The following is a 12,947-nucleotide window of genomic DNA, read 5'->3' as shown; positions in this document are numbered from 1 at the left end:
CCTGTGATTGTGGAGTTGACATGACGCTCACCATTGTAACGCCTAAGTCCCCTTTGGATACCACCCTGAGTGACATGCCCAAGGTCACAATGGGAGCCTGTGACAGAGCAGAGAATCAAACCTGCATCTTCCAACGCCTAGGCCAACACGCTAAACAGTGGCCTTCCTCTCTCATGTTCTCAGAAGGCTGACAAGGGAAGGACTCAAACTCTCAGTGGTAGTTGGGTTCGGTGGCCACAGCATGTCCCCTGGAGCCACCCAGTCTTTGTCATGCAGGATCTAAGAAATCCTGGGGTTTGCCAGGTCAGATGTTTTAAAGCTGAGCTTTGCTCCCCTCAGCTGCTGGGATTTCCCTTCCAACCTGAGCTGTCAGATGCGTGGTTGGCCTTCCTGGAGAGCACGGCATGCAGGCTTTCCTGCATCAAGGCCAAGAGCACTCGACCTTTCCCCTTGGTTAGCTTGCCCTTTGGATTGGAAGGAATAAGAGGCCCTTATTAAACAACGGAAAGACACCAAAGGATCTTTCAAGCAAAGGAAGCACTAGACTGCACTTTGTAACACTCTTCTGCCTTTGTACTTTCATTGCCTCCCTCCCTCCTCGCCACCTCCTCCCCCAGCCTAAAAAAATGTACTTTGCAGGAGGTAAAAGGTCAGTAGTGGAACAGAAGCCAGTGATGCTGCCGAGCTGTGGAATGCTGGGCTCTTCACACTCTGGCTCCATCTGGATCTTCTCTTGTTGCATTCTTTCATCTCATCCCCCCCCTTCCTCAACACACCTATTCCCCAAGGAAGGGCCTCCCGCTGCCAAACCCTGCTCTTCTTCTGCAGTATCATTTTGTTTTATTATTAAGATTCAGGATCCCAGATGGCCGGACACTTGAATCTGACTTTGCTATCTGGAGAGTGGGGGGCACGTGCAGGGGTTTCCTTTTTTTTCTCTAACCAGCCGGCATATGCTAAGCAAAAATTAACCAAGCAAATGGGAAATGGTCTGCCCCAGAACTGCAACCAGACCACACCAGTGTCTCTCCGACAAGCATACTGGAGTGCTGCAAACACTTTATTACCTATTTTTATTACACCCAGAGGCCCTAACCAAAGTCAGGGCCCAACTGAGTCAGGAACCATATACTCTCAAATGACAGGAACAGCCATAGGTACTGGGGTGGCTCCCCAATCTGCAAACCTCTTCATGGCCCACTCTGAGGAAGAATTTCTGGACAAATGCACCGTGAAATCAATGATATATCTGAGATACATCAATAATATTGTCATCTTCTGGATAGACCTCAACTCCCTCAGAGTTCCACGACAACTTCAGCAACAACCACCCATCTATTCAATTCTCTCTCAAACACTCCTGCACCAGCATCAACTTCCTGGACACCACAATCAGCTTCAGCAATGGAACCCTACCGACAACTATATACAACAAACCCACAGATCACCATCCTTACCTTCACAGATCCAGTAACCGCCCCAAGATATGTGTTATCTACAAATAGGCCCTCAGATACCACAGAATATGCTTCAAGGAGAAAGTCCAGAATACTTACCTTAAAATAAGGACACTCTACCAGAGAAGTAGATCGCATCATGGAATGGGCCACCCAAATACCCCAAGAGAACCTGCTTCCATATAGAAAACCCCTCTGACTGCACATCCCTCGTTGTCACCTATCACCCCACACTGGAACCCATGCAGGGCATCATTAAACAATTACAACCTATACTCGAGGGGAACCACATTCTGCAAGAAATCTTTCCTGAACCCACGCTTCTGGTCTTCAAACAATTCCACAGCTTCTTCAAACTCATCATCAGAAGCAAGGTCTCCACAGCCCAGGACCCACCAACTCAAAATGGCACCAGACCCTGCTATAACAAGAGATGCAAAACTTGCAGATATATCTCCACTGCTATGATGATCAACACTCCCACACAACACACCTACCAAGATTCATTGGTCCTACTTATGCCTATCACAACACGTGGTGTATCTAATCCAATGCACTAAATGCCACAATAACAATTACATCCGCAAAATCAGAGAATCACTACGCTCTCAATATAACACATAGAAGTGCACACCTGTCACAAAGTGATCACTCCACATCTGACCTTTCAATGCTTGTCCTCAAAGGAAACCTGCACATTACCTTCAAAAGATGAGCCTGGGAGCCTACATTTTCATATCTTTGCTAGACACTAAAAATCACGGTCTTAATAAAAACACTGGATTTATGGCTTATTACAACAATCTGTCCAGTGACCACAGGAGTGTTAACGAAGCACTTTCACTTAGACTATGGTTAACTACTTATGCTAAACAATCTGTTCCTCTTTTTATTTAGCTGGGACACTCTGCGTAGCTTTCCCAGACCTGAAGAAGGGCTTAGTGTAGCTCAAAAGTTTGTCTCTTTCACCAACAGAAGTGGGCCCAGTAAAAGATATTATCTCTCCCACCTTATCTCTGTAATATCCTGGGTCTAATATGTCTACAACATCATTGCAAGAAACTGAATAGACACACAGCAAGAGACAATATCTAATCTGAAGCACTTACAGTCTAAATCAGAGGTGGGCAAACTACTGCCCTTGGGCCACATCCGGCCCACAGGACTCCCTGAGCTCCTACCCCAGGAGACTAGCACCTGGCCCCTGCCCCGAGGTTCCACCTTCCCCCGCAGCCTCAGTTTGCTCTGCCACCGGCGCAATGCTCTAGGCGGCGGGGTTGTGAGCTCCCGGGGCAGTGCAGCTGCAGAGCCCAGCCTGACCCGGTCTCTGTGCTGCGTGGCGGCATGGCTGGCTCCAGCCGGGCAGTGGCTGCCTGTCCTGGCGGTCTGGGCAGCGCCGCTGCTGTAGCACCACCAGCCACCAGTGCTCCAGGCAGTGCAGTAAGGGAGCAGGGAGAGGAGGTGGGTAGAGGGCGGGGAGTTCAGAGTGGTGGTCAGGGGGCGGGGGTGTGGCTAGGGGTCAGAGTGGTCAGAGGGTTGGGAATAGGGGGGTTGAATGGGGGCAGGGATCCAAGGGGGGTAGTCAGGAATGGAGGGGTTGGATGGGGCAGGGGGGCAGTCAGGGGTAGGGGTAGGGGTTTGGGGGGGTCAGGGAGAAGGGGTGATTGGATGAGGCAGGGGTCCTGGGGGTAGGGGGCAGTCAGGAATGAGGGGGGGTTGGATGGGGTGGTGGGGGGCAGTCAGGAGCAGGGGTTCCAGGGGCTGTCAGGGGAGAGTGGGGGTTGGATGGGGCAGGAGTCCCAGGGGAGCCATCAGGGGCTGAGAAGCAGGAGGGGTTGGATTGGGGGTGGGGGCTGGGCCATGCTTGGCTGTTTGGGGAGGCACAGCCTCCGCTAACCGGATTTCCGAAAGTGTATGGAAGGCTGATGTGGCCCTCAGGCCAAAAAGTTTGCCTGCCTCTGGTCTAAATAGACAAGGCAAAGAGAGTGTGCAGGGAAGCATAGGCAAAGAGAGGTGAAATGGCTTGCTCAATATCACACAGTAGATTAGAGGCAGAACCCTGATCTCCTGAGTCCCATCTGCAGCCCTATCCTATCCTAGAGTCAATGCCTCTCAAGATTAGGGTCAGACTTAATGTGAATGGGTGCTAGTCCACTGACATCAGTGGAGCTGCACTCGCTTTTCCGTTGAGTCTAAATGTGGCCTGCAGTCTTTCAGCAGTTATTTCTGGTCCAGATTTCGCAACTGCTAAACATAATCTGTCATACCAATAACTAATGAATCCCCCCAGAAGCGATGTGCCTTGTAAAGGCCTTGACTTAAAGGTGAACGTAATATCCTGATGATGGCCTTTCTGTATCCTGCCCAGGACTGTGGAACAGTCAAAGAAGCCTCTCTCAGTGAGCCCATTGCAGGTTTCAGCAGGAGCCCAGTGCACATTGGGAAGGGACTTTGGGGGTCTATTGGATACTCTGAGGATGCCCAGACAGTGCAAACAACTCACCATCATCTACCTTCCTATGGAAGCTGTGTGATTTGTTTTAGAGTGCTCGCAATATGCTGGGACATAAGAATGACCTCAAACATTTTTCCCTGTATAAACCAGCATTCTAGGTTCTGCTTTTCCTTGGCCTCAAGTAGTGACCTTGCTAACATCTAAAGCGGGGCAGGAAATTGACCCCTTTGTGCTGCTTTAGGCATTTGTGGTGTCAGTCTTTGTTACAGGGTAGATACCCTACACTCAAGCCTTGGCAGCAAAGTAAAGGCACAATGATCTGCTGCCTGATGAACCTAGTGCATAGCACCTAGTAGTAGCCAATTCTGAGACTGGGGTCAGTTCCACTGGGGAAATCCTCTGAAAACTATGAGCCTGCTAGCAAATGCTCAGGATATCATTGTTCTTTCACGTGACTTGCTGAGCCTTACTGATTTATGTAGCTACAATCTGAAGTCTACCGAGCCTTCCATTTAACCAATTCATTGGTTAATTTGACCCCCCTGTTTAATTTGAACAAAATCTCTGGACATATGAACACAGCCTCTACTCCCTTTCATTTTGATCATTTCATGCCTCTGTTACAAAAAGGAAAGCTTCTCTCCCTAGCTAGAGTAAGTTAATTAGTCAATTCATAAGAAAATTTCTGTGGAAGTCAGAAGAGGGAAGAGGCCAGGGAAGATCCAGGTGGTGATAAAAGAGGAGAACAGCTACTGAGTCAGCATTATTAGCACATCGCCGTGCCACACCTGGTGTGATGTGCACACGGGGTGGTTGCATGGATGACTTGACTGAGCACTTACACCAATCAGCCTGTTTGGAATGGACTTGATGCCAATAGAGCAGATTCCTCTGTATTTCGTTGCTGATCGGAGCTCTTGTCATATTGCCATTTTAACTTGAACACGTGTCTATCAAATTTCTCAGGTGAAGTGTGGAAGGAGAGTTGACTCAGATCCCATCTCCAACCTCTCCCTACAAACCACCTGCCTAGCGCCACAACATGATCCCCTCTCATCTCCTTAGCCTGCACCTTAGACAGCTGAGAAATGTTGCTCCTTAGCACCTTCTCCCCAGCTGCCTTTTCTCCCTCACCAGCCACACCTTCAACACAGGACTGCTTCTGGCTTCCATGGCAGGAAGTACCTGGCTTAACTTCTTGGGCTCTGCTGCTTCCCTGGGTAGGGCAGACCCAGCAACTGTGGAATCAGGAGGGAACTGTCCCAGAAGCAGGCTTAGTCCTTCAGGATGATCACTCAGTGCTTCCTGTTCCCTCCTCTTCAGCAGCCTCTCCCAAAACCCAGAAACCCATCCCCATGGTGTAAAGCATTTTAGGATTAGCTGGTATCCAAAGGGTTAAACACATTTTCATTCCTTATTCACTGAGCAAAACAGCATGGCCCAACTTCATCTCAGGTGGTTTGGGGGCTAATATGGCACTCACTCATGAGCCTCCTTGCTGGAGGATGCTTTGTATGTCTCCAGAGAGACACACCCATTCTTTCTGGAAAACTTTCCTTGACATAGAATCGGATTTAAGATTTCTTCCCCTCTACTCTTACACCTTTCCCTTGCTCGTTGGTTACCTACACCAGGTTTGTGGCTAACGGGCCTTCTTTCAACCCTATTACCTGGCCAACAGGATTAACAGTCCCAAGTCCTCATAACCAACCCAGGAACAGCAGCTGCTAGACCCCAGAGGGCTGCCGATGTTGCTTGTGCTCTTAGCCCTTTTATTCCTGTAGCTCACATGTTCTTTCAAGCTAACCATTCCAATTCTCAGCAGGTGCTCAGTACATAAGGGGCTCATGGGAGCAATTTTCTGGCTGTACCCAGTATATTATGTCAAGCTGCATTAAGTGGAGTTTAAAATGAAGGGCCGTGGGGACTAGAAATAGACACGGAGCATTTCCCCTCTAGTTTTTTATTCAAATCTAGGCTGGGTTGGCACAGGCTGCAAGTTGTTCTCATGCAGTGGCTGTCTGGGGCCCTTGTGAAATGGGCTGATGGTTTTCAGGCCAGATTCTGGTGGCCAGGTGTCCACAGCACAGCTCGCATTAGCTGGCTCCCTTGCTAATGGTCTCATCTGGGAGACTGAGCCTTGACTGAGCTACAGACCCTGACTGTCCCTCTCCCCACTACAAGGGGCCCCTGTGGGTCAGGGTTGAGGCTCACGGGTAAGCAGGGCATGGGGTGATAGAAGCCAGGACTGTTCCTCCCTGTGCTATTCCAGTTCTTCCACTGAGCTTTCTTTTCCTCCCCCAGATCCAGAATCCATCCTGGATTGGCAACAATGGTGCCGCCTCCCCCGTCCCCGCCTGCGTGGTCCCCTGTGACACAGTGCCCTCCTGCATGTCCCCGCATGCTCACCCCCATGCAGCTGGTGGCGTCTCCGAGTTCCTGAGTGTCTCCGGCCCTGGCAGCCACGTGGGACAGACTCACATGGGCAGCCTCTTTGGCACCGCTGGGATCAGCCCGGGTATCAACGGCTACGAGCTGAGCGGCGAGCCTGATCGCAAAACCTCCAGCATCGCGGCCCTGAGGATGAAGGCAAAGGAGCACAGTGCTGCCATCTCCTGGGCGACATGACAGGGCTGCAGCCAACGCCCTCAAGACACTGACAGAACAAATGGGGACAACCAAAAAAACCCACCATCCGCTTGGACTCAAGACAGCCATTGCCTCCTCCTTGGGGAGCCAAATGCAGCACTTTTAGCTATCCTAGGTACAGCGAACACGTACTTTACTGTAAGTGGCGTGTTTCAAACGTACACACAGGGAGCTCCCAGCTTCCTGTGCTCAAGCAGGATAAGAGGAAGTGGCGGAGTCGCTCCTATCCCAGCTAGACTTGGGTTTTCTTTTAACATTTCCCTTTCACTGTCATGCTTGCGTTTCCCAATAACCAGGGCATTTCCCCCCCCCCCCCCGCCTTTTCTGATACCAGATCAGACTTTCCAATCAGCCACCAATCATTTTCTGTTGGTTTCCCCCTCCCTCCACCCATGTATTGAAGTGTCTTTTCTAATCCATTTTATTCTGTCCCATATAGGCAACAGCTGCAGGGGTGATGCCTGGCACCAGCAAGGAGGCACCTGCTGGGGTGGGCGCAGGGCCATCACTTTTGGCCTCTTAGCAGGAGTCACAACTAGCGATTTGAGTTTGCAATAGAGCTAGGGGGAGAATCTTGGCCCAAAAGAAAGAGAAATTACCCCCATTGGCTCCTGCCCCAGTTCCTCTTGGTGTTGTGCAAGCTTAGCTGAAGCAAAGACTTGCAGAGATGCCAAGGGAGGCTGGGGAAAGGGATGGTATGTCTTTTCCTACAGCACACCTCCGGGCTAGAGCTAAGTACCACCATTGCTGGAAAAGCTTCAAGTTACAGGCTAAGCCTATCAGCTACACCCTACTTCACTCACCTCCATTCAAGCTCATTAAGGGAGATAGGAGCTTCCCAGTGCCCCTCTTCTGCCTCTTAGGTGCTCAGAGGGGATTAACACCCAATAAGCTAAGGTTTTTTTTGCCTCTTCTAGGAAAAAGCTGGTGTTAGTTGGTTTGTAAGCACAGGTCCACAGCAGGGAGGGCATGGCAGGCCTTTAATCTTCCATCTTTTTAAAAGGTGTTTATCGGGTCAGCAGTTACTGGCATTTACCTACAGCTAGCAACTGTATAAGTGCAGCTGCTATGTGGGCCCTGCCCAGCATGGGTCTGTTGGTCTTCATAGCAGAAGCAAGATTCCCTTGAATCACAGCTCAAGCGCTAGCATGCGCCCCCTGCTTGCTGGCTTTCATGTGTTGTGGAATCCTCCACGCACACACTGATTCCAGGACAGCGGCTGCATGTACGGAATGATCCCTTGTCATTTCACCACCATCCTCCTACTGAACAGCATGCAGTAGTCTGCGTCCTCTGAAATGCTGGTCAGCAGGGTGCAGACAGGTAGAACCTCCCCGGGCTCTGTTTCCTTTGAGTCAATGGTATTTCTTACTGTAGTTCCTATTTGTTTCCTGGTACCCGGGGCTGTATTAACTATTCAAAGTTAAACTGTAAACCTTTGGGTGAGTTTTCCTGTGAGGCCACGTTCTTTCCAACCTTTCCATTGAGTCTGCGGTGCCAGGGATAGTCTCAGATAAAGCCATGGATACTTGAAGCAGCACTAGAAACAGCACAGGGTAATTCTGTCAGCATATGTAACACATGCACATGCCTCAAGTGTTGATGTTAAACAGCATTGGCTAGGGGCAGCTGGCTTTGGCACCTTGGCTTACGAGAAAGAGAAGCTGCATGATAGCTTCACCTCTCTCTTTTCACAAAAGCAAGGGTGGACCTGGCTATCCCATGTGATGTGGAGGCTCATTTCATCCCACGTGTAAATCCAGTAACTTCCAGAGCATTCAATCAGGATGAACTTGGCCTAACATGTTAAGGACAATAGCGAGTGCTATTGTAGCCATGTCAGTTCCAGGCTATTGAAGAGACAACGTGGGTGAGGTTCTTTCATAGGACCAACGTCTGTTAGGGAGAGAGACTTGTCTTTCTCTCCAACAGAAATTGGTTCAGTGAAAGACATTACCACACCTCCTTGTCTCTGGGTGCTAGGAAGTCAGTTCATTTGAGAGTATTAAGGGTTCTTTTCAGAGTCTTGTTTCACAATGGTTTGGAATGTCTCCAAAGAAACTACTTCCAAAATTCAGGTTTCTGGCTATGTGTATATATTATTATTATTTATGTACTGCCTAGCACACTGCTGTGCCCTATATAAATAATACAGCTATATTAGATCTAACATTCATATGTATTTATTAGACTAAGTGACACTAATACTTCTGTCTCTTTTTCCTCAAAAGTCTTTGGGGTCAGTAGAATTCTAAGCGAATCTTTCCCCCACACTCAGCAGTTGGGACATGCACATATCCAGAAGTCCATGTGAGTCTATGTCAGCCAAGGATGAGCAGGAGCTGTGCCTCAGGGTAGAAGATTAACTTAATGATCAGCCAGCAGTTCTCAAATTTCATTGCAACCTGCTTCAAACAACAAAAATTACTACACAACCCCAGGAGAAGGGACTGAAGCCAGAGCCTGCCTGCCCCGGGGGATGGGGCAAAGCCTAAGGGCTTCAGCTCTGGGTTGGGGTAGGGCACTGTAACCTTTGCCCCGCTGCCCAGGGCTGAAGCAGTAGGGCTTGGACTTTGGTCCCAAGTGTTGGGGCTCAGGGTTTGGCTTCAGCCCCAGCCCTGGGCAGTGGTGCTCGGGCTTCAGCTTCAGAACCTGGGCCCTAGCATGTCTAATGCAGCCCTGGTGACCCCATTAAAACAGGGTCATGACCCACTTTGGGGTCTCACCCCACAGTCTGAGAACCGCTGGATTAGGCATATGTTCCCTGCGTGGGTTTTTAATTTGCTGCAACAAGGCTACCTGCCACATCGGCCAGAGTCACGGGGGGGAACTTAGGCCCTTGAAAGTTTCTCCAGTTTCGTGTATGTTTTAGAGAGACACTGTCAAAGTTAAAAAAAAAAACCACTCACATTTTAAGCCCCTCTTCCACAAAAAAACAATGCAACCCCCACCTGCCCAGAGTTAGTAAAAGCTCCTTTCCCTAATAAAAACTGAAGGATTTTTTAACCTCTAAGCTCCAGAGCATGGAATAGAATCCAAGTAGGTGGCCTCAGAGGCTTGTGCAGAACCCCAGGCTCCAGTTGAAGGACTGAGGCCCAAACTGTCTTTTCCCCACTGTTGAAGCTCATTTAGTTTTCGCCCTTCATTCTGCATCAACAACATTTCTGATCTGGTCATTTTCACCCTCACCCTGCCCTAGTGCAAAGCTCCTGGGTTTGGCTGTCCAAAGCTGCAGGAGAAAAGAGCCAGCTTGCCTTGATTGTTGTTTTCACTTCCTCAGCCCATTGCTACTTGATTTTACAAAAAATCTTTTAAAATGTTATTTAAGCAGAAATCTAACTGCCAAGCCCCCAGTGTGATGCTGAGGCAGATCTAGCGCCCACTCCAAACCGCCTCAGCAAAACTGAACAGCCCTTTGTCAGTTGAAAAGTACTTCTGCCAGCGTCTGCCCTGTAGAGAAGAAAAGAGACAGGATCCAGGTGGGATGACCATAAAGAGGATCCCTTACTGAGTCTGTTGGACAAAGACAGACTCCATGGTTCACTCTGGCTCCCAGCTACTTAATGTCACCACTATGCTTTCTAAATCCAGGCGGCCTGAACTAAGCAGCTGTTGGAGGGACAGTTGCCTACACTATCCTCCCCATACCAGCTGGGACTCTGCAGAGGCTCGGCCTTGGAAAGGAAGCAGTGTTCTCCTACACGCCATGATCTCACACAGTTTGCTAAAGAGATGCTAGATTTTGGGGGGGACGACAAACCTATCCTGTAAATTTGAGCTGGAATTTGATGTTTGTGTGTGTGGTGTGGGGGGAGGGATTGGGGGTGAAGGGAACTCAGTACAGTACTCCTCCCCCATTAGCCCAACATTTGCCTTTTCCCTCATCCCCACCACCGAAATGGACTTACATCTGTCACTGAAAACGAGGTGGCCCTGGGCTACGTAGAGACAGTTCCCAGAAAGTCTCTGCCTTAGCCGAGGATTGTTGCACTCCACAGCCTTCAGCAGTAAAACATGCTCCTTCACTTACACATCAGGCACAAGCCTCCTCTCACAGGGGAACTACAAACAGCCTCAGCTGGAGGCAGCGCCTGTGCACTACACACGAGGAGAGCTGCTCTTTGCTACATTTTTAGTGAGAAACAAATATTGCCGGGGGTGTGGCAGGAGCTGTTAGGGGATGTTATCTCCACAGTTATAGAGGAGCACAGGATAGGACTGGGCCCAATCCAGCAGGGTACTGAGCACTCACCACTCTATAGCCAAGACATGACATTAGCAGGGTAGTTCAGCCCCAAATTTCACTTATCTTAAAATCCTTATTCTTTAGCGTCATTACATTTATTTTGAAAACAACCAATAGTGCCCAGCTCTGCAACCTTGGCTAGCTCAACACAGTGACGGTGGGATCTGGCATTCCAAATGAAGTGTTAGCTAAGCAATACCTGCCACTGTTTCAGATGCTCTCGCTCACGCTCAACGGGAGCTTCCATCTGATTTTCACTTCTGCACAGGGCCCCAATGTTGATACCCAAAGTAAGGCTGAAATAATCAGTGGCGACATTCGAAAGCATCAGAAATCACAGCTAGGCAAGGAAGCTTCTATGAGCTACTCTGAAGCAATTTTTTTTAGTTTTTTTAAGAATTTGTGTTTACCCAACTGTTAAATTAACTAGAAAAGAAATATTTTAAAATCTAGCACTTCCTTTAGCCCAGCTGCAGATTGCTCTGCTTTCCTAATTATCACAATGGCACTGCTGAGTCTTTCACGCCTCCTCTATATTGAGGTGCTGGGATGGCACTTTTAGATTCATGTTTATTCTCTTTATGACCCTGTCAATACGTCCTTTAGCTAGGGCTTTGCTCCGCTCTATAATTTGCCATTGTGATGAATTTGCTCTGGCTATGCCTTTAGAAAGGAAAACAAACCAGCCATATTTCACAAGACACAGGGCACCAGCCCACAAGTGAGCTCTTTGGGGCAGGAACTGGCTTTTTTGATCTGTGTTTGCACAGCTCCTCGTATACCAGAGCCTGCTCCATGACCGAAATGGCTAGGTGCTACAGTACGAGAACTAACAATAATAATAATACCTGCTGAGGGAATTTTCAAAACAGCTCAACAGCTGTGTCTAATGAGCAGAAGACGACTCGCTCTCTTGGGGCCTGGGACCAATGCCCGCAATGGGGTTTTGCGGTCTCCTGTGCCCTCTGCTAGTATCTAGAGGCAGTTGATTTACAAAACTTTCCCCTGAACAGCAGCGAGTGTGGCCATATGGCTATGCCACCAAGAGGGACGAAAGCAGCTGCCACCTTGCACAACCACCATTGGAAACACAAGAGGGGGCAGACATTGGGGTTTGGAAATAGGAATGGGCAAAATTGATAGCAACAGCAGCATGGTTTTCGGAGCTGGTTTTACAAGCAGCAGAGTGTAGATCGCTATCCAGGTGCCTGGCAGCACAGCTTTATTGGGAGTAGAATCGCTTTTGTAACAACTTGCAAACCTTTACTCATTACCTTTTGTCCCCAATCCCCTTGGCTTGCACATTGCTGTCCTCTGCTAATCACCAGGGAGAGCTCCCCCTGAGCCACAGACCACACTTCAAGAACCACAATGCTTTACCGTAATCCCACTCTAGAGGGAATGGAGATGCATTTGCTCCAGCTTTGGCACATGGAATTTGCAGGTCTCTGAAAGGGTATGAAATGCCATGCTGCTGCTGCAGAACAAGCATCTTAAGAAATCACTGGGCTGTGTGCGTAGGTGAGTGTTGAGGCAAGAGGACTTGCTTACCTGCACACAGCAGGTTCCAAAACTCCTCTTGGCCAAGCTCCTCACAGGCCCTTAAGCCAGCTGCTGTGCTTGTGTGGGTTCCTTTAAAACGTGCTATGAATTCAGAGCTTCATCTCTCAGGCATTAGTATTGAGGGGGTCCCGGCCGGTCATGACTAGATAATAAAACACAAGAGAAAAGTGTGTCTGTGTGTATCCATGTGTAAACATGTCCATATGTTCAAAGGCATGTGTGGGAGGGATGTGCATTGTATGCAGACTTATATGTATAGTATGTAAAGCATGAGTGCCCTGTATGTATGTATATGCAATGTGTGTTAAGTGTACATACCACAGTGTCTGTATGTGATCAGTATGTATCTGGATAGTGTGTACTGTACAGATGTGTATATACAGGGCAGAGCATGTGTGTTTCTATGGGGTGGGTTTTTTCCCCATGTGTTCCTTTTTGACAGCGTACACCCAGACCTCGCAGTATGTTGTAAAACACTCTAAAAACAAACAAAGGCGAAAAGGTAGTTTCCTGGAAAGGGCTGCAAAAATAATCAAATAGCCATGCAGGACTGTGTTTATTTTGCTGTTCTGACTGA

General features: G+C 48.8%; 1 protein-coding gene across 1 annotated transcript in view; it reads left to right on the top strand.

Annotated features, from left to right (window-relative positions):
- Positions 1-8,460, top strand: part of ALX4 (ALX homeobox 4) — a 67,122-nt gene extending 58,662 nt beyond the window's left edge. Inside the window, exon 4 of the mRNA XM_050955428.1 lies at positions 6,217-8,460. Coding sequence (XP_050811385.1) covers positions 6,217-6,540 — 324 coding nt within the window. The 3' untranslated portion in view covers positions 6,541-8,460. The remainder of the gene's footprint in view (positions 1-6,216) is intronic.
- The last annotated feature ends 4,487 nt before the right edge of the window (positions 8,461-12,947 follow it).

This window comes from Gopherus flavomarginatus, chromosome 5, assembly GCF_025201925.1.
Source record: "Gopherus flavomarginatus isolate rGopFla2 chromosome 5, rGopFla2.mat.asm, whole genome shotgun sequence".
Classification (NCBI taxonomy): Eukaryota; Metazoa; Chordata; order Testudines; family Testudinidae; genus Gopherus; species Gopherus flavomarginatus.
This window is presented reverse-complemented; position numbering and strand designations above follow the sequence as displayed.